The sequence below is a fragment of the Gavialis gangeticus genome, unplaced genomic scaffold (assembly GCF_001723915.1).
Source record: "Gavialis gangeticus isolate Ggan-Ray unplaced genomic scaffold, GavGan_comp1, whole genome shotgun sequence".
Classification (NCBI taxonomy): domain Eukaryota; kingdom Metazoa; phylum Chordata; order Crocodylia; family Gavialidae; genus Gavialis; species Gavialis gangeticus.
Genome location: NW_017728983.1, coordinates 4,938,354 through 4,960,187, shown reverse-complemented (window position 1 = coordinate 4,960,187; position 21,834 = coordinate 4,938,354). Strand labels below are relative to the sequence as shown.

At 43.6% G+C, this 21,834-nt stretch overlaps 1 protein-coding gene across 1 annotated transcript in view; it reads right to left on the bottom strand.

Moving 5' to 3' along the window:
* Positions 1-21,834, bottom strand: part of UBXN7 (UBX domain protein 7) — a 48,567-nt gene that overhangs the window by 11,939 nt on the left and 14,794 nt on the right. The window contains exons 4-10 of the mRNA XM_019513192.1: positions 18,458-18,523; positions 16,040-16,152; positions 6,362-6,508; positions 5,903-5,993; positions 4,524-4,651; positions 2,651-3,044; positions 1,862-1,941 (exon numbers count right to left, since the gene is read on the bottom strand). Coding sequence (XP_019368737.1) covers positions 1,862-1,941; positions 2,651-3,044; positions 4,524-4,651; positions 5,903-5,993; positions 6,362-6,508; positions 16,040-16,152; positions 18,458-18,523 — 1,019 coding nt within the window. The remainder of the gene's footprint in view (positions 1-1,861; positions 1,942-2,650; positions 3,045-4,523; positions 4,652-5,902; positions 5,994-6,361; positions 6,509-16,039; positions 16,153-18,457; positions 18,524-21,834) is intronic.

Here is a 21,834-nt window from a genome sequence, read left to right as displayed (position 1 = left end):
CAAATACTGGCACAATAAGGGATGTGGATGTGGGGCTTGGCGGGGGGGCATGTACCCCTGGATCTGTGTGGGGGCAGGATGGGCTGCAGCTGTGGGCTGGGGCTGCGCCAGGCTCTTCCTGGCATGTGGGGGCTGAGCTTGGGGCGGGCAGTGGTGCTGGGAGAGGACTATGGCAAAGTTTAGGGAGACTGCAGCCCCCCCACAGCCCTCTCCCAGTGCCGCCGCTGCCTGCCCCGAGCACAGCCCCCATGCACCAGAAGCACAGCCCCGAGGCACAGCTTCTATGCCAGCCAGTGGGGACCACCACCCATCCTGTAGTCAAGGTGAAGGTTCTTCCTACCCAGATGAAGAACCCTGCACTTCTGCCTGTTAAGCCTCATCTTATTGTTTTCCGCCCATAAAACCAGTCTGTCAAGGTCATCCTAGATTCTTACCCTATTCCTCTGATGTGCCCGCATTTCCCCACAGCTTAGTATCATCAGCAAACTTAATCACTGAGCTTTCCACCCCCACATCTGAGTCATTAATAAATATGTTAAAGAGCATGGGTCCAAGCACTGATCCCTGGGGGACACTACTGGAGAAATGTCGATGTGTAAAGTAAAACTAGTTCAACAGTCTTGTTAGTGCTCCTCAGCCTAGATTTTCAACAGTGGTATTAAAATCCTAGGCCTCTAAAACAGTGGTGCTCTCAGTTTTGGCTTTGTGGGCCACACGACTGACAAGGGGCTAATCCACAGACTCCAGGGGCCTTGAGCTGCTCCTGCCTGGCCCCTGGGCCACCCTGTGCACCCAATATAGCACACCGGGCTACAGTCCACAGGGCTTCTGACAAACCCATGGGGAGCCCCGCACGGCAGATGACATGGCAGGCTTTGTTCTAGAGCAGGAATGCTCAGACCCTACTGCCAACACTGCCAAAATTTCTTGTGGAGCTTTTCCTCATGGAGCTAAAAGGTACAACTATGGCAAGGAAAAACTACTCCTTAAAATCTAAACCAAAATTTGAACTTAAGGCAGAGATAACATCTAGTATGTCACATCTAGACACTTATTCATCATCTAACTGAAGAAAATATGACAAACAATCATCTTAAATTTGAGCAAACCCTTACTGAAGATTTGTACTGGAACAGAGGACATAAAAAGAAAGCTCCAGGAGAGGCTCCTATAGCTATTCAGTTCACAAAACCAATGCTGGCTGTCCCTTATCTTAGGAGTAGTCACAATCATTAGTGATATAATGAAGCTTTTAGTGCAGTTAAGACTTCTCGGCAGTTAACTCTGCCATACTATAACCTCATGAATACAGTAAATGCATAAGAAACAGTTCAGACAGGCTCTGAAATTGAGAATAGTTAACTGATGTTGCAGCAAAAACTTTCCTTTTGCAAGAACCTCCTCCAAAGTGTGAACTATTACCTACATCCAGAGAGAAGCTATGTAAATATGGCATTAAAAAGAAAAATGGAGAAAGACCCAGGAATCAGGAGTTCTACACTGTTATTCCCATCTAAACCTAGCTCCCTGACCTTGGGCAAGTAATTTTTTTCTGATTCAGTTTCTTGTTAAAGAGAAAATCTACCACACAGGAACAAGATGAGAATGTTTTTGAAGTGCTTTAAGATAAGGAGAAAGGCATTTTGAAAGAATTATTTTACCAGGGCAGAAGGCAGCTTTGTCATAGGAGGTCTGTATGTGGGAAGACAACAATAGAAGGAGAAAAACAGTAGAAGTTCATAACACAATCTATTCCCTGGATATGCCAACCACCATCACATTCAGTTGCACTTAATTTCCTAGCGCCACAACAGAAAAGCTCTCTCTACACAACCAAGCATCACCAGTTATTTCTACTCACCAGAAGTTTAGCTTGTTCAGGCAATGAAATTTGTTCCCTCTTTCCATCTGGATACCTTAGCATCAGATGTGCCTTTGGTCCTAGCATAAAGGAAATTACTGCAAGTTAACAGGGCAAATTTAGCTCCTATGGGTTTAAATAGTCTACTTCCCTGTAGAACACAGCAGGGTTAGCAATTGGGGATGAATACATACAAAGGTCTTAAAAGGTGACTTTCAAAGCTTTTTCTGTTTGATCCTTGTAAGCCATGAAGATGACTTTCCATTACTCATTAAAAAGAAAAAAAATCACAAAGATGGGGAGTTTGACAACAAAAATTAAAAATAGTGCCCCCTCCCACCCTTGCAGTCCTATGGAAAAGCCATTCCTCTCTATCATACTTTTCATTTACACGTTTGTCTTAGTGATGTGCTACACTACTGCCTGTGTGTGAAGGAAACCTGTTTTGGCCTAGAGAAATTTGCATGTCTGCTCTAGCATAGATCCAACGTCAACAAGCCATGTGGAAACAAAGCTGGGCCTGTACCATCATGACTTAGCAGACCCCCTGGTAGAACCCTCACTGTACACATCTATACTGCATCATGGCAAGTTTCCCCAACAACAACCATTCCACAGACCAACAATTACTCAGGGGGTTGTGAAAAACGCTGCTGAGGGTGGAAAGCTCTATTCAAATGGGTGACTTCAAGAAGAGATAACTATGGAAAGAAAGGTTAGTTTTAAAAAACAGGACTGTCAGAAAATGTAAAGCCTTTTGTATCACCATCAAAAAATGGCAAAACTCACCATTCACATCTAGTCCCTCTACAGCACTTTCTGGCTTGTCACCTGACTCCTCCACGATCCCAGCATCGAGGCAGGGCAAAACTCTGTGGTTTGATGTTGTCCCAGGATCAGTCCTTGCAGGAAGCTCAGGCTGGGGCCTCCGGCTCTCTTCTTTTTTGTATCCCAGGTCCTTGTGGGGAGACTTCCTAGACTTGGCAGGATTCTCTGACTCCTCCTCCTCCTCCGAGCCACAAACAGAAATAAACTCCTCGCTTCCTGAGAAAAGCTCAGATTCAGATTCCTCATCTGATCGGTTTTCTTGTTTGCCCTGGGAGGAATCAAAATGCGTCTCCTGCAGGGAGGCCCGGATGGCAGCTTCCAGCTGGCTGTCCTCACTAGCATCAATGAGGCTCTCCTGTCCAACACCACCATAATACAAAAACAAACAACCCTGACTCAGCAAATATTTCCAGCAGCACATACCCAGAAACAAGGGGACTTTAACAAAGGATTCAGGGGTGACATTTAACAGAAGTCTAAAAATTAAATGAAGCGGAAGGTCAGTTACAATATTCAGCACTTAATATTTCTCTCTTTAGAGAAACATTCTGCTCCAAAAGCAAGATTTCCTCTCTTATATACACTGGCACAATGCTGAAATTGTGTTATGGTCTGGTTCTGGTAATCCACAAACATTTTCAACTGGTGGATCACCCATTCACTACCAATTGGCAGATCTTTATTTCCACGTGGCAACTGCAGTATACTAAAAAAACTACAAGAAATATGGTACCATGTAATGCTTTAAAATTTCAAAGCACTAACAAACAATGCACAGTTGTCTTGCCAACACACAAAACCCAACTGTGGGCTAATGAATTTGTTAATTCTACCTGACTTTCCAGATTAAAAAAGCACCTTCTAGATGATTGGCTCTACTGTATTAATTTACAAGTTTGATGTAAATTAACCTATGAACAAAGGAAAAAAATGAAAAAAAAATACAAAACTATTGCATAAGAGAGAGAGATGCTTTGGTTTTTATTTTTTTTGTCTAATTACTTGTAAAAAGCTCTTGAAACCCAAGAAATCCAGATTTTGGCTACGATTAAAAAGAAACCATTACTGCTTAATAAGAATAACAGAGCTTCACTACTTGGAAAGAAAAATGGTGAGACCTGTACTTGGGGGAGCACCACATCTATTCAATTTAGATGAGTGAATCTAAGTATGAAATTAGGCATTCTACATATTTCTTAGATTCATCTCCAGTACAGAAATGCCCAGCAGCTCCTAACATGTGTTGCATGATGTTCAAATCAAGAAAAATATTAAAAGCAGTTGTCTTAGGATCACTGCACTCTAGAAAAGAGTACAAAGTGTCAAGGCAATAGGAAAGACTACCCCCCCACTTTTTTTTTTTGGCCAATCCTTCCAAGAATCCAACCCCACCAGTCTGTACTTTCTACTTGAAAGTGTGTGTTTAGGCTATATACCAATGAAAGCTGCAAATTCAATCAGCAGGAGCATAAGCATTTAAACTCTCCAATACTGAGACAGAAATACAGAAGATTCTTGCTGACCTTGATGCTTTGTAATTTATATCCAAGAACAAAAGCCTCTCACTACTATATTCAGGACAGTTTTCACAACATAGAGCTCAGATTTCTATGCCTATTTCATTAATGAATACTGCAGAGCATAAATTATTGAAAAAAAAAGTACGTGTCAAAAAGGTGAGAAAGTACATTTTCTGATGCATCATTTCTGCAGCTGCTGTGTTTTCAGCAGTTAATTCAGAAGTCAATTTGTACTGATGTCCCATTCAGTGATGTAACCAGGCACATGCCAATTTCTCCTCTTTCTACAACCCCACAAAGGTCTTATAACTTACAGAGCGAGAACATTTTTGGGGAGGGCTGGTGGAATGTCCATCCAGTTGTCCATGCTCGCCCAGGAACCCAGTCACTTGGTCCAAGAAAGAAGATACATCCAGTTGATGCCACTCCACTAATTTCTGGCCTATTAGAATACAAAGTAATATGGAACATCACTTAATGAAGGGGCCCTCAAATTATGGTTTAGCCTCCAGGACTAAAATTTTAAAACACAAAATTTTCTTAGTGTCATAATGGTTCTCTTTAATGATGTGGCAAAAAGAGGCAATTATGGATTTATAGAGGATTATTTTAGAATTTAAAAAATTCTTACTAAAGCTTGCATGTAATGGGCCTCAAGGACAAATGAAGGGAAGGAGGAAAACCAGAGTCTGATACCTATCAACTCCAGCACTAAATTTTTAATTGTGGGTCTTCTAATTCTGAAGTGAAAAATAATGTTTGAAAAGTCTCAGATAGTTACAGCCCACTTAGATGAACAAAGAATCTTAAATAAATTGCAATAAATGTCCTCTGGAGGGAGCTTAAGATAGCTAAAATTTATACCTCATTACTTAAAGGTTAGGACAACTATTTAACTTCAGTAACACAGAGATTCTTTCAGCATCAGAAGCAGCAAGAAGTCTTGGCATTCATTTTATAAATCTGTAATTCAGAGTTTGGAGCTGAGGATCAGGCCATCAATTTAGCAGGAATGATGCATGGGGGATTGGGGTGGCGGGGAGAAATTAAAAACAGGGAGAATTCAAAAAGGAGCTATAAAAAAGGGGAATAATGTTGTCCAACATTCCAAAGTGTGACAAAAGCAAACTTAGTGTGTGAAACCTACACCAGTGCCTGAAAATTAAGACTATAATTCCTGACCCTTCTGATGGCAATTAGCATGCTATTATGACATGACTCCTGGATGTCAGTGTGGAAACTAAGATCATGAAACTGAAAAAACCCTGAATTTACTGCTCAAGCAGGGAGAAATTTAAGTAGCAAATTAAGAGGACAACTATTGAAAGTGAACTGATTTTTGTTTCACTTCCAAATAACGTGACATTTTTAGTTTCATACCATAAAAAGTGAATATATAATCTTTTAAAATAATTCTTATTTTTGACACTAGGTGGTACCAATTTTGTCAAATGTTTGTTTAGAAATCTAGATTGTAACGCCTGATAAAAACTTAAAGATGATTTGAAATAAGAATGCCTTTAAGGGTCACAGTACCTCTGAGAGAAACTGCTGCTGTTTGTGAACAGGTTTAAATATTATAAGAGAACATATACATTTCAATACATATTAAATAGCACAGTCATGGATCAGTAAACCTAAACATTCCATCTTGTAGCTCTTATGTACTGCAGGTGACTGGGCCTTATCCTACCTGTCCTGGGATCCAGGATGGAGACGTAAGGGAAGTCTGACAGTTTATAAAATTGTATGTACCTCTGCCCTTCCTCGCTGTCATGATACACCTACAGAATATCACATTGGAAAAGTGTCAGAGCTTCTAAGTACAATATGCAACTTTATTTTATAATGTACTTTACATTTTGTAAGTGCACAAGTCTAATTTCCTTTCCAAATATTTAATAGGTGGATTTTTAGGTCAGATAGGTCAAAGTGTCAGCGATAAAGATCTGGAGCCACTTAAAACAGCTCTTTTAGCTTTTTGTGCTAACAGGCAATCATCCCGTAATCTGAACTCTGGAGCTAGCTTCTTTTAGCAGTTAATTAAAAACCATTAATTAGCAAAGATTTATTCCAAAAGCCCATTTTTCATTCCACTACTGCCTTCAATCAATTTTGCTGCTTAGAGGAAGGATCTCATTAACCTTCTCACCTGCCAAAATATAAAATGTTCCCGGATAATGTTTTTCACTGCCTCATTGCTCCAGACATCGCGGTTAAGACACTGACATGCAAAGTCCTGCACATTCTGGATGTTAATCATGAGCCATTTGTTCTGCATCTGTCCACATTCTTTGGCCTGAAAGAGGAGAGAACAACTACATTAGCCTTTCAGTTTTAACTGAACAGAAACAATGCCAGCAATGATCATTAAGGGCTTCTACTCATGTCAGGCTTCAGTAAAACCCCTTCTCAGTGGAAAGGAACAGGACTAGCAAAAGCCATCCAATAAAGAGCCTGGCAAACAGAGGCCAGTTCTAGAAGACCTGTTTAGCCACAATTTCAAATTGGTTGAATTTAAAAAGAAACAAAAACAAATACAAAACAAAACAGAAAAAAATACTTGAGTGAACTTCATTGCTGGATTTCAGCAAGACTAGCAGAGCAGGGCAGGGATAAGAGGTAATTCTCAGAGCAAAAGACTGAAGGTGGAAACGATTCTGAATTAAGTATTTCTTCAGGAAAAAAAAAAAAGAGTGGAGTGAATCACACTGACCCGACAGCTGAGGAAAGACCTAGGCACTCTAGAGGCAAACTTGTGGGAGCTTTTCCTAAGTAGGCTAAAACTACTGATTGAGGAGTTGTATAAATAAAATAGCCCCCTTTTGGCTACATTTTCTAGCTGTATTTTTATACTCTATTTGGGTGTGACTACCAAACTGGAAGTCACTTCCTGATGCTCATTCAATATGCAAGTTGGGGGAAAATGGGAAGGTTTGAAGTTGCAGGAAGAGATCTTACTGGTTTGAGTCACAAAGCTGGCATTGTCTGATTGGTTGGTTGCAAGTTAATGGTAGGAGTTTGATCAAGAATGTAATTCTGATCGCTGAATTGTCATACCTGTTGAAAAAAAGAGGGCTATATCAAAAGTATGAATGCTCATATCTCTCGGACAGACTGGAAATTGTGTATGGACTTCTTAAAAAAAAATAAATAAAAGGAGATTTACTTACATGAGTTTGCACCAACTGCACCACTCATGAAGGGGGTAGATGGGAAGCAAATCCAAGGATTTAAGATATTCCACCAGCTTTTATATTTTTCCCTTCAAAATTTAAAATTCCACTTTAAAAGTGAAAACTTAGTCTTATAGACCTTACAGTCATTCCTGTCAATGGAGGTATAGACTTAAAACCTCACTATTACTGTTCTAATACCAATGTTTAATGCAATTGCCAATTAAATGTTAGGCTGTATAGGTACTAAGGAAAGCTACTGCAAGTCCTTATTGTACAGAGGACCTCAGTTTAAGTACCCAGGTGGTAAAATTACTTTTCATAGTCAGGTGACTATGCGACCTGACTTTCTGTTGACTTGGAACGACATTACAGATGAATAAAACACAAGTGTGGAATATGCAGGTATGTGGGTTACTATAAGAAGCACTTCAGTACTTGTCTTCAAAGTGCTCCAAAGTTAATTAATCAATCCGTAACACCCCTATGACAAAGGCATCTTTTTAAATAGACTGGGAAAAAAGGCAGAAGGGTACTGACGTAAGTGGCCCAATTTTTCCAAGATGTTCATTAGCTCTAAAAAGGAACCTCTCATTTAAAAGCCTAAAGATAAATCTGGATGCTTATTCTTAGGCAATCAACTGAAAACAAATCAGTCCAAATGATTTGCCCAAGGCTAAGTTGGGAATTCGTAACAGTACGTATGGCTGCATCAAAACACTCTGGAGACCTCAGCCCTTTGGATCCAACCTAACTTACTCCGGGGGGAAAAAAAGAAGGCATTAGCTAAAACAGTCTCTTCTGTCAGCAGAATTCCTCCTGTACTGCTGGTAGAAGTAAACAACTGAATTTATTCCAACTGAAAAATTTAGAGGGGGGTGGTCTTTTACCTCCTACATTTGCCAGTACTTTAGCCAGTTTAACTCTTCCCCATGAAAGACTTCGCTCCTATAAACGTCTGTGAGCAAGAATATAAAAACATCCCACACAAGAAGAAATCCATAGACTGGAGGGGGAAGGGCTATGGCCAGGTGTCATACCTGAAGCTACTTACATTTTTACTTAAGGGGACAGAATATATATAATCTAAAGGTTCTTGCCACTACCTGCATTCATATATAGCCATGTATGCACATGGTTGTGAATTATTATAAAGTTCTCTTTTTAAAGATTTTATAAGGTTTTATTCTGAAAAGTTATTACACTCATTAAGTCCAAATGGATGTCTTTATAGTGCATTTGGAAACATATCTGCTGATTTCACTGATAAAAATGTTTTTCCTGCTTCCTTACTTCTTCACTCAATGCTGAGTGACCTATAGATTCTAATTCTTCCTGCACATCAAAATAAATACCAATGCAGAAGACATCAGGAAAGATTTTTTTTTCCAATGTGCCATCAGAGGCTGTTTCCTAAACATGTTTCCTGTCACTGCATAAAAAGGGAATAAAAAGCTACTGCTGGAGATAGTGTGGTGTTGTTCCTCCTTGATTAGTTATGATTTAAAGAAAACCCATTTAGGGCTCCTGTGAAATGCCTGGACAACCATGAGCAGCTGGAAACAAGGACATGGAGCCAGCACCACATACCCTGTGGTCGACAGACCAGTTTGGAACTGGTTTACCACATTTCCTCAAGTTCTATCTGTGCAACTGATTAAGGCAACTTATACAGTGCATCTCTAAAGCCTGACTTTAGACTAAAATGGCTAACTACTAGGGGTGTGCAAAGTGGGCCCTAGTCGATTCGGATTTGGCCTGAATCAGGGACAATGATTCAATTTGTTCATTCAGATCACTGTCCCCAATTCAATTTGGCCAAATCCGAATCTGAAGATTCAATACTGATTCAGAGAATCAGCAATTCAGCCACAGACACAGCTTTAAACGTTTTTTCTACATACCTTGAGGTACCAGTACAGCTTGTGAACGCTGCGATGCTAGGGCACATGGAGCATCCCATAGGAATGTGTGGGGGGGCTCTCCACTTGCTCAGCAGCAAACCTAGAAGTGGACCGGAACTACTTCTGGTCCACTTGTGGGTCTGCTGGGGAGCATGCTGGGGGGCCCCCTGCACCTCCTCCTCCCCAACTCGGCAAATTGGCTGCAGGGGGATACCGGGTACCACCCCCCCGGACCCAGAAGGCACCAGTTGCCGAGCCATGGGAGCATGGGGGTGCCCCCCAGCACACTCCACGGCAGACCTGGAAGTGCTTTTGGTCTATTTCCAGGTCTGCTGCCGAGCATGCTGGGGAGCCCCCTGCACTTCTGTGGGACACTCCATACACTCCAGCATTCACAAGCCACCTGCTACCTAGAGGTATGTAGAAAAAACATTTAAAGTTGTGCCTACGTCCAAATCGCTGAACCTTTCCAAATCGATTCGGAGAGATTAAAGGGCGCTCCAATTTGATTTGGATTCAGAGAGTCAACCACTGAATCAGGCCAAATCTCTGCTGAATCAAATCAGGGACCGAAGCGTCGCACAGCCCTAACTACCTCTTTTTGCTCATACGAAGATGATGGGGGGTTGTACAAGCAGTGAGGTTTTGAAGTCAAACTAGGCTCTTATTTATTATTAGTCGTGTGAAAGGAAGAATATGCCCAAATTTGCCTTTAGAGCTCGCAGCTAGGAAACACCCTTATAATACTAAAACTAAGCAGCACATTTCATATGGAGACAGTGACATCAAACTCTGAAGAAATTAAGTAAAAATATTGCTGTAAAGAAAAACACACTGAAGATACAGGTGAATATTTTACTCATTAGAAGTTAGTGCTAGGTACAGTATGAATAGTTGTTTACACACGCATAACAACACACCTGAAATGCGATAGCCACATTTCTAGTTATGTATCCTGCACAAATACTGTAAAATATGCCTAGCAGGAAAGTAGGAGGGGGCAGGAGGGAGGGGGTGAAGAGGAGAGGGGTATGACATGTGAAATCACACTTTTGGCATGAGAACAAAACCAATTTCCCACTTGTGACCTTCTGTGGGAACATTATTCCCTTTTGCTCCTTAAGGAACACATGCTCACCATTTACCATTTCTGATCTGGGCTGGCCCCCTTCTAACTTCACTATTTTCACTTTGCACATTTACTTTTCTCTCTTTCAATTATTCTACAATAAAGCCTACCCTAAAATTCCACATTTTACTTCTGATCTATATTGTTACCCCAGCCAGACGGTTAAGTGTTGCGCATATTTAAGTTTTGGCTCATGCCTTACTTATTCCAGTGGGGCCAACCTTTTAGACACGTGTGCCGCAAATTAGCCCTGCCCTGTCCCTAAGTGTCACTTTGATCCACATACCTTGCTCAATCTGTTGCCCTGTTTTCTGCTCTAAGTCCTATGTTTCCTGCCTGATCTGCTGCTCTGCTTTTTGCTCGATTCTCTGTGCTCCCTACCCAATTTGCTGCTTTATTTCTTTCTTCCTGCCCAATCTGCTGCAATGCTGCCTGTCCCTTCCCTAACTTGCCATGTGCCACAAACAGAAGCAACCCATGCCCCTTGGGGCAACTGTGGCGCAGGTGGCCCACCTCCGCAGGAAGAGCGATTGGCTGCAAAGTCAATTATTCATGTGTCAAGAAATGCCAGTTAAAGTAGCATGCCCAATCTTAACTCCACATCCTTGCATCTTTGACATGCAGTCTAATCCCATACTGTTCTCAAAATACACACTTTTCCTAACTTCTTGAAAGAAATGCATGTTAAAGCAGTAATGTCTCAGTGCTTTTAGGTACTTTTGAATGACATTTCTTAAGTGTGAGGGATTTTTTCAAAGAAGAAATTTTCCAGCTTACAGATCAACAAAGTGCCCGAGGCAGACCACACTTCTATTAACATACTTTGAGAGTTTGAATCCACCAAACTTTTCAGTCATGATAACCCAGTTATTTTCAATATAAACCACAATTTAGGCTACTGAACAATGCTGGAAAATTTCAACCCCAAATGATACAAAACTAGAAAGGCTTGTGCAACCTTTACTACAATGGATATAGCCACTCCAGTGATAATTTGCATAATGACACAGAATTGTATGGCACATTATAGGTAGAAAGCTGGTCCCTCCAAGGAGCTTAGAATCCAATACACAAACATTTGTTTAAACAAAAAGCTGGCATCAAGATACAAGGGCATGAAAGGCATAAGAAGCAGCTGATAAAATTCGTAAATATTTTTGGATGCAAGAATTTTGACATATAACCTTAGAACTGCCAGAGACATACGAGATTTTGTAAACAGAATGCTTGAGTTGCAGCTATCCGGGGACAAGTTCTAAAGAGGGATCTCTAAAAGATCTGTGATTGCTAAGTGCAGAGATGATTGTGCCAAGCAAAGCAGCAGCCTACAAAGGTAGAGTTACAAGTGAAGATGGAAAAAGATAGGTGAAGAGGGTAAAAACCATCCACTGACAGAAGAGTGATGAATTTCCGGAGGTGAGAAAATTGAGGATATATGCTACAGTAGCGACTAGGGACACCAGCTAGAGACCCTCAGGGACCTCACTAGGAGCCGAAACAAATAAAATATGGTCTCTATCCACAAAAAGCTTAAATCTAATCTTTATTACAAGACGTTTAGGTCACTAGGACAGCAGAATGAGATGTGAGAGAGAGTGTCACATCACAAATGAGAAGCACAAACTTTGAGACCTGACCAGAGGCCCACTCATCTAGCTTCAGGGCTTCAGTAGCCAAGCCCTGGAAGAAACTGATGAACTCAATGGACGATTGATCTTCAAGACAAATTGAGAACCAGCTACATACAAATTTAGCGAAGATAGAACTGTGAGGATGAGGGAGAGAGCTGGTGTCAAGAGCCAGATGAAGAATGAGATTTTAACAGGTCTTATAGTCTTGGCTAGGAAGGTAAACATATTGACAGCAATGTTAATGGAGCACAAGAATTAACAAGAGGGGAATGAAAAGTGAATCAATAGAACTAATAGCAACAGATTACATGCCCAGGGAACTCAGGGGGAAGAGGTAATTAGGGTAGTAGCTGGAAGGTGAAATACAAATATTTTTACAGAAAAAGGTTTGTCATAACACTATCATCATATTCATGTAACACACAGGCATTTAAGTGTTAAAGCAGTGCAGGTGTTAAATTGCTGAAAGGAGCCTTATGTATAAGGATATGAGAAGAGTCAAGTGTCTTCTCATAGGACCAAGCTGATCACAACAGGACTTCCTAACCCAAAGTCCAGAATCACTTCTCTGGAACCCCACAGACTTGTTCTAGAGCATGGTCAAACTATGGTAAGTCTCTAGTACAGTGGAGCCAGCCTTTTTAGCAGACATGCCATAAATTAGCTCCACACCTTCCTCAAGTGCCACTCTGATCCTGATTTGCCACTGTTTTCTGCTCTTTGCTGTATCTGCTGTGTGCCACACCCACAGAAGCTGTCCATGCTATTTATGGCATATGTGCCACAGTTTGGCTACCCCCTACTCCAGTACATGCTTCTGGATACTGAAAGCCAAAGCTGCTGGTGAAGAATTACAGAAAGATCTCTCAAAAGTGAGAGAGTGGGCAACAGAGTGGCAGATAAAATTCAGTATTGATAAGTCCAGAGAAATGCACAAGGGGGAAAAAAAAAAGTAACTATCTAAACAGTCATAGGCTTGAAATGAGCTGTTACTGCACAAAAGAGAGACTTTTGAGTCACTGTGGTTGGTTCTTTAAAACCATAAGCTCAATGTTCAGTGGAGGTCAAAAAGACCAACAAGACATTAGGAATCATCAAGAAAGGAATTTAAAACTAAACTGTTCTCCCCACCCTGCCATCCTTACGTCCTTATATAATTTCATGGTGCACCTGTACCTTGAGTATTACATGCAGTTCTGGTCATTCACTTAAAAAAGGATACAAAAGAACCAGAAAAGGTAGCAGGAAGGGCAATAAAGATGATCAGGCTATGGAACAATTTCCAGGCATGAGACTGAAAAGGCTGGGACTCTTCAGCTTAGAAACAGAAACAACTGAGAGAAAATAAGTTTATGAAGTCATGAATGGTGTGGAAAAAAGTGAGTATGGAATTATTCATTACATCTGAGAACATAAGAAGTAGGGAACACATACTGAAATCAGACAGCAGGTTCAACAAAAGGAAGTACCTTTTCAAATGCAGTGTATAATTACAAGTGGAACTCACGGACACAGGATGTTGAGGAGTTCAGTAGTATAAGTGGGTTGGAGGAAAAAAAAGCACTAGACAAATTTACGGAGGATGGGTCCATCAAGGGCTACTAAACAAAAGAGTAAAGATGTAGCCTCAGTCTCAGGATATCCTTAAACCTATGACTGCTGGTAACTGGAAAGTTATGACAGAGGACTTATCAGGCTACATGTCCAGTTTCTTCTACTTTCTTAAAACACCCACTACTCTGCACCATCAGGGACAGGATACTGGGCCAAAAGACCTTGGATCTGGCTCAGCACAGCAGTTCTTACCACTTAAACCAGGGGTGGGCAAAATACAGCTCATGAGCCAGATCCAGCCTGCCAAGGGATTTTGTCTGGCCACAGCAGGTCCCTCAGCCCCACCTGGCCCAGGCACAGGGACAACCCGGAATCACTGGGTGGTGACTAGAGGTGCGCCGATATATCAGTGCCGTATTGAACTGGCACCAATAAAAGGAAAATGAACGTTATTGGCTACTGGCTTTTTCTGGCCGATGTAGCCGATAATGTCACCAATAAACAGAACATGTCCTCTGGCCAGGGCTCCCGGATGACATGTGCATGCGCATAGCCACATGCATGCACGTGTCTTGGAATGCAGCCAGGCAGCGTGGAGAGCAGTGCCCTGCAGGTAAGTCTCCGGAGGGGAAGGCAGATTCAGCCTCCCCACCCCTATGGTGAGGAAGGGAGTGGGGCTGGGGCAGAGGCAGCGGCTGGGGGCACTGGCCGGCCATGGTAGTGAATGGGACCTGGGGCGGGGGCAGGAAGCAGGCCGGAGCTGCAGGCGATTTTGTCTAGGGTGTGCAGGATAGGGTGGGGAGGGAAGGGTGGTTCCTCACCACTGCATGCACCACCCAGGACAGGAATGGGGGGTATGTGCCCCCCCCCCCCGGATTTGTACGCAGGGCCGATGCAGGCTGCCCGTTATGGGTTTGAGGCTCTCCGCTCTGCTACCTTTGCCCCAGGGGCTCCATGCTGGCTGCATGTTCCCTGCCTGCCCAGCAGCAGTGGTAGCAGCAAGTTGTGCCTCCTGCTGCCAGGCAGGCAGCAGATGCATGGCTGATGCAGGGGCCCTGGGGCAAAGGCAGCAGAGCAGAGAGGCCTGAGCCCACAGTGAGGAGCCCACATCCGCCCTCACCCTGCTCTGGTTAAAAGCATCCTTGCACTTAAAAATGGTGGCAGCAGCATTTGAACTAAAGCTCATTTAACAAGCTTTAGTTCAAGTGTCCCCACTGCCATTTTTAAAGGCTGGGATGTGGATTTGCTGGATGAGATGCCTGGGGCTCTGTCCCACTCCCTGCCCCGAGTCCCATTCACCGCCCTGGCTAGGCGGTGCTCCCAGCCCCAGCCCCACTCCCTCCCTCACCGGGGGGCCTTGATCTGCTCCCCGCCCCCACCCCCACCCCGCCCTCCACAAGCTTATCTGCAGGGCGCTGCTGTCCACACTACCTAGATGCATTCCTGTAAATTGGTTATGGGATCAGTACTGGCTGATATGGCTGGTTAATAATCGACTATTGGTAATCAGCCAAGAAAATCTTTATCAGTGCAACCCCAGCAGTGACAACATAGGGCTGGGGCTCAGGGTACACAGCTGCTATCTACTGCTCCCCACTTGCCCCTATAACAGGTGCCAGTTCCACAGGCAGGGACATGTGAGGAGCAGATCATGGCTCTGCCCTGGGCCTCAGCCCTGCACTGTCACCACCCTGTAATCCCAATCCCAGCTCCAGCCCTGCCTGGCTGTCCTGCTCCTGGATGCAGCTCCCTGTTTGTAGCCCCATCCTATCTGCCTGACCAAGAGTAGGGCAGAGCCACTTAGGGAGTTTTGGTGAGCTGTTGCAGGGGGAGGGAGGGTGCAGACCTGGCCCATGACAGCTCACCTAAACTCCCTAAGTGGCCATCTGGCCCAAATAATTGCGTGTCCCACAGCCTTTTGTTTAGAATAGAGTTAACTCTAGAACCTGTAGACACCTAAATCAATTTTTTTTTTTTTTTTTAAGAAATCAAAATAACTGATCCGTAGAATATTTTTTCACTAACACCAGGCAAAGAAAAGCAATACTATGCATTCACAGAAGACCTTCAAGCCACAGCATCTGTGCTGAATGCAAACTAAGTTCTTTCCACCCTGGTAAGCATTGTTCATGCAGTGAAATTTTTCACTACATCTGTTAGACCACCACCCTTTAAAAAAAAAGGGAGGTAAAAGTTGGCCAGGGAAGCCATCAACTTCAGAAATGGAAGTTAGTGGTCCACTCTCTTGCAGCTAGAGGTTAGCCCTCCAATTCATTAGCATGTATTTCTTCATCCAATAACCCAGCCACTGGTATTTAGTATGTTTTCTTGCAATGGACCACAATGATACCACAAATCAGTGTGAATACACATGCTGATGTAAGACTTTCAGGTTATTCCCAACTAACACAAATGCTGAAAAAGCTGGACACTTACTGTTTCAAAGCTGCCTTTGTGCATCAGGTCAATAGGAGGCCTGAAGAGGTCTGCAAGGGTAGTGAGTTTCTTATCTACTGCCCCTCCATTCCGCAGCTCCTGCTCCTGTCGAACTGTGCCGCCCCCAGAAAAAAGGGAGTTGAGTGAGACAAAATATTCACAACAGTACATTATGTTGCCTTTACCTCCTAAAGCACCAACCTAGTGTGGTGCTTAGAGTTTAAGAATGGGAGCCCAAATGTAGGATTCAAAGTCCATAATAAGGAATAAGGAATGCAAGCAACTGTCCCTATTTTCAGCAGCTACCTTTAAATATTTTGACTAATGAAACATTAACATCAGTGGAATTGGTCAGGTTAGATACTGATTTAGGAATCTAACTTTAGGCTCTCCCCCTTGGCCTTTTTTTTTTTTTTTTTTTATTTTTGGCTTACCCCAAAATTTTCTTTTTTTTTTTTTTTTTTAATTTTGGCTTACCCCAAAATTTTCTTTTTTTTTTTTTTTTTTAATCTTGGCTTACCCCAAAATATTCGTATTTTGATTTTTCTCTGTTCCTTTAACTTTCTTGACACCAAAAGGCATCTCGGAGAGAATCAGATATTTCTGTATATTAACAAAATATTCTTTTAGGTTCACATTTGAATTGAATTGAATCCCTTCACTGATGGAACTCAAATACAATAACCTCTGACAAGTCAGGGGTTCTCAAGTCTTCTGTAGTGTGTACCACCTCTTGGGCACATCTACACATGATGCTATGTTACTGTAGCACATTGCTATGGCGACATAGTATCCACAGGTCCACGTGACCAGCAGCTACTTTGCTGTAGCAGAGCAGTCCGTTATAGTGCGCTGCTATGGCAAAGCAGCTGCTAAAAATAACCATGCACCATACATATGCTGCAGTACGCGCAATTACTGTGCTGTGTTTTAGTACTTCCAAAAGGAAGTACTAAAGCACAGGGCAGTAATAATGCTGTTGTAGGGCAATGTGTAGATGCGCCCCTTGAGAACGTCTTGTGGCCATCATTTCTCCCAGTCATGATCATACAGACTGTGTTCTCTGCCCATTTGCCATCATATAAAAACAGTAATTATCCTAAATAAGCAACAGAGAATATTTTATGTTCAACCTCTAGCCTGTGGCCCAACTGCAGCCTGAGGAGCCACTGCATCTGGCCTATGCGGTCCCCCACAGGTTGAGAAATCTGGCACAGAGGGGGAGCAACAGCCATTAATATGGTCACCCTCACGCCTGCCAAATTCTCAAGTTCCAAGCCTTGCGCAGCCAGTCAGAGCCAGGCCACATGACCTTCTGCCCACAGGGCTGGGTTAGGGCCAGGCTATGCCCCCTGCACAAAGGTGTCTCTCCCCTGCAACCCCCAGCAGGGCATGACCACACTCCCTTTCCCCTACAGGCCTGGTCAAGCCCCCTTTTGCCCCATGGGGCCAGGTTGGAGCCAAGTCACATCTCTCCCTCCCCCATGAGGTCAGGTTGGGGCTGAGCCCTCCCCCCAGGACCAAGCCATGCCCCCTTCACCCTCCTGGCATCCCCCCCGGGATGCGTGAAGCCCCCCCCTCCCCAACACACAGGTTGGGCTACCTCCTGTCCTACTCTGCATGGCTGGATGGTACCTGCTGTGCCAGCTCCAGGCACTTGATCAGAACCACCATCCAGCTACAGTCACTTAGAGACTTGCATGTAGGTGAGAGGAGGTAATAGTAATTGGTTAACTGCCTTAATAAAAAAAGGCTGTCTGCTGCTAATACAAACTCAGGACCAACCCAGAAATTAAAAATGCCAGAGCAGTGACATGGCCCACAAAAGACATCCATGCCCCACCCCTCCCCGTAAAAGAGAGCTCAATTTCTCCAGCACACTTTCCCCCTTTCCACACCTCACCACTGGGAGGAAGGGAAAGGAAGGAAGAGAAATGGTTAAATTAGGTTAGGTTACTAAGGTCTTTCCGGACTAGCGTATACTCTTCTCGTATCTGTCCAGTACTATGACACAACACACAATTTTATTTTATGATAAGATTAGCAAGTACTTGGGATAATGTCTATAATGTACTCTTTATAGACCAGCATGGCTACAGCCTTTATGCCTGATATAATATATGCCAAGCTTTGTATTTTCATGACTTAACCACCTCATAACTTTATTTAAAATTTATCTAAAATTACCACAATACAAATGTACATGAGGAATCAGACGTTGTCAGTAAGTTGTAATGGCAACACTTAAATTAAAGATTAGTAAAGTAGTTTTAGAATAAGTTTGTTATGCGGTAGGCAATAATTTTAATATTGAGCTCTATCTGATGACCAAAACCAATGAACACAGCTAATAGATGATGAAGTTTTATTTCACAAGAGAAGTTAGAAACCCTACCTTACACATCCACAGACACTTACTGGTTTCTGTTTGAAAATCCCGAAAGCCATCAAATATTGAACGGGCAGGTCTGCGTCTTTTAGGAGCTTAAGAGAAAAAAAAAAAAAAGTATTTCAAATGTAATTTTAGAGTTAAACTTAAGAACAACGGCATACCACAAATATGTAGTACAAAGTGCTGAAAGTCCAAGGCACAGGTGTGAGAAGTAATATAACTGGTGAAGGATGGGATAACAGAATAAACAGGTAAACGTATACAGCAAAAGCTCTGTTATCCAGCATCCCCCTGGAATGGGGGATGATAGTTAATCAAATATGCTGCGTCCAGTGCACCATGTGTCTGCATCCGTGTGCCAGGGGACAGGGAGGGGGGGCCTCCACGCAGGCTGTTTTGCCCCAGACTGCAGTCCACAAGGAAGAATCACAGCAAGTGGGACTCGGCTTGCAGCGGTGAAACTGGAAGCGGGACTTCCAGTTTCACTTCTGCCACATCCCTCGGAAGATTGACAGATGCCAGTTAGTGAAGCTTTCCAGTTGGTAAGGTGCCAGATAACATGGCTTTTGCTGCAATTTCCAGATTTCTTCAAATTTCCCACCACATTTGACTTTAGCCCATTCCCTCACTAGTATTTTTCCTCAAAAGAAATACAAGTTGCTACTGAAAGTTTGGAAAAACTTTCCAATCTGTTTATCCAAGCTGGGTGCTATTCTGCCTATTTGACCACTGCAGTACTTAATGAAGAGTCTCACCATACTCTTTAACAAACGTGTTCAGGATATTCAAGACAGGCAAGATGCGCTTTAGAAAAACCTGTGTGTACTGCATGATCAATAGAGGGAAAAAAAAAACGTGGATGAAAAATTGCTAAAGGAGATAATTAGCCCCAGGGTATTCCCCAGTTCAGTTCCGCACGGTTCCTTACCCAGAGCCTCTTCCTGGCTGTTGGACTGGGTGGACAATAGCAAGGTTCCTCCATTTGGAGCCAGGCATCACTGTATCTCCAAGGAAGAGCCCTGAATGAGCTCTTTGCAGCTGCCTCTGGACATAAGAAAGAAGGAGGAGAGGCACCATTCCAATTCTCTATCTGGGCCATTCTCTCACACAGTCCTCTGCCATGTTTGGGTAAGGAACTGGGCTGAAGTTATGTGGTACCCACCTAGAGCAGTTGTTTCCGAGTATTTCTGGTTGGTCATGACAAAAAAAACAACCTACAGAGATTAATTGTGAATTTTCTCGCATCTCTCTCCTAACAATTAAGACAGGAACAAAATGACTTGAAGACACTATTTTCAAGGGAAGTCCAATTGCTGCAGGAGATGTGCAAAGAGCAAAACAAAGTAAATGGGAGGAGAGCACAATATGAATTATACCAAATTAAGGCTTGCTTTTAAAAACCTATTTGCAAGGAGACTGACTGGATGCTGTAATGGACATCTCCCTTGTCTAATGTCTATGGAGAAAAGCACATTTGTTCTGTCCCCACCAAGTGATCTGCTCTGTACATAAGTCACATTTTTCAGACCCAAGTGTTCCAATACAGATTTTGGAGCTTAATTACCGAGTGCGCACAAACCCCTCTCAAATTAGGGACTGCTACAAGAATTAACACTTTTTTGAAGATTAGGTTAATCCTACTTCAGTTTCAGATAAATGTCTCGCATCACGCATGTTAATCTGAGAACAGTTCAACATGATCAGATTTCACTAGAAATGTAAATAAATTACCTACAGATTGTTATTTTCTGTTTCAAGCAGATAATTCAATCTCACTGTCAGGAGATACCCCATGCAAATTCAAACTTAAATCTCTTTACACCTAAATTACGAGTTCTCTGGAGCAGGGACTGTTTTTTGTTATATGCCTGTACAGTGGCTAGAACAATAGGACTCTGAACTAGAGGTGCACCGATACATCGGTCTGATATCGGATCAGCACTGATATAAAGCAAATTGGTTATATTGGAAATTGGCCTGATGTGGCCAATTAATGGCCCATGCACACAGCTGCAGTGCAGCACACAGGTGGTGAGAAACACAGCCTGACAGCATGGAGAGCTGAGTGCAGCTAGTAAGCCTGTTGTGGTGGAAGGGGAGGGGAGAGAGAAGGAGCATGTGGGGGCAGATCAAGGCCCCTGCAGTGAGGGAGGGAGTGGGGCTGGGGCAGGCGCTGCCCAGGTGGGGCAGGGCATGGGACAGAACAGCAGCTCATCTGGGGGGCACAGAGCAGCTCCCACCACTGCACGAACCTCTGGAGGGCATGGGGTGAGGGGCCATGTGCGCTCCCCATATCTGCGCAGGGTGGGGCAGGCGGCGGCTGCAGGCTGCGGCCAGGGCCACACCAGGCTCTTCCTGGCAGGGGTTGGGCCGGGGCTGCGCTCAGGACGGGTAGTGGTAGTGCTAAGAGAGGGGGTTGGGGGGGGACTATGGTGAATTTTGGGGTGGCTGCGGCCCCCCCATGCCCTGCTGCCGCCCGCCCTGAGCGCAGCCCTGGCCCTGGCCCAGCCCCCACTGGGAAGAGCCCAGCACAGCCTTGGTCCTGGCCTGCAGCTGTGGCCTGCACTGCCCCACACCGATCCAGGGGACACCCCCCTCCTCATGCCCTCCTAGGGTGCATGCAGTAGAAGCAGCCATCCCCCCACCCCACAGATGAGCTATGGCTCTGCCCTGCGCCCTACCCCACCCCAGCTCTGGTCCCACTCCCTCCCTCACTGCAGGAGCCTTGATCTCCACCACCCCCTCCCCACAACAACCCCCTTCCACCACAACAGACTTCCCAGCTACACACAGCTCTCCAAGCTGTATCAGAAATTGGATCAGTATTGGCCAATATGCCCCCTTAAAAATTGGCTATCGGTATCAGCCTCCAAAATCCCTATCGGTGCACCCCCTACTTTGAACAATTACTGCTGCTCCTGGCTAACACCATAATGTAAACAATCTCTTTCTTATAGGAACAATGTTTTAACTAGCAGGAAAAGCAATCTTCCCTCTAGCCCTTCAGTTGAAGGAAAAGACCTTTTGAAAGCAAGAATAAGATAAAAAACAAATTTTAAAGAAAAAAGTCCTGTGTGATACATTTCAAATTTCTGGTCTTTCTAAATGAGAGTGGAACTACAAGTGGAAAAATGACCCTTACCACCTTAAAATATATGCATATACGATCATTCCCTTGCATTGTGTCAAGTGAGTCATTAGGGTTTACACTGCAAAACCCACTGCATTAGCTTCTAGCTGTATTATGCGCAGAACCTCTCACTTGGAAACATTTTGTTTAGTCTACACCAGGGGTGTCACACACCCAGTGCTCTGCCCCCCCATGCTGGATTCAGATAATGGGGTTCCTCAGTGGCTGGATCAGTTGGCAGGGTGAGCAGTGTCAGGGAGGTGTGGGGGTGGG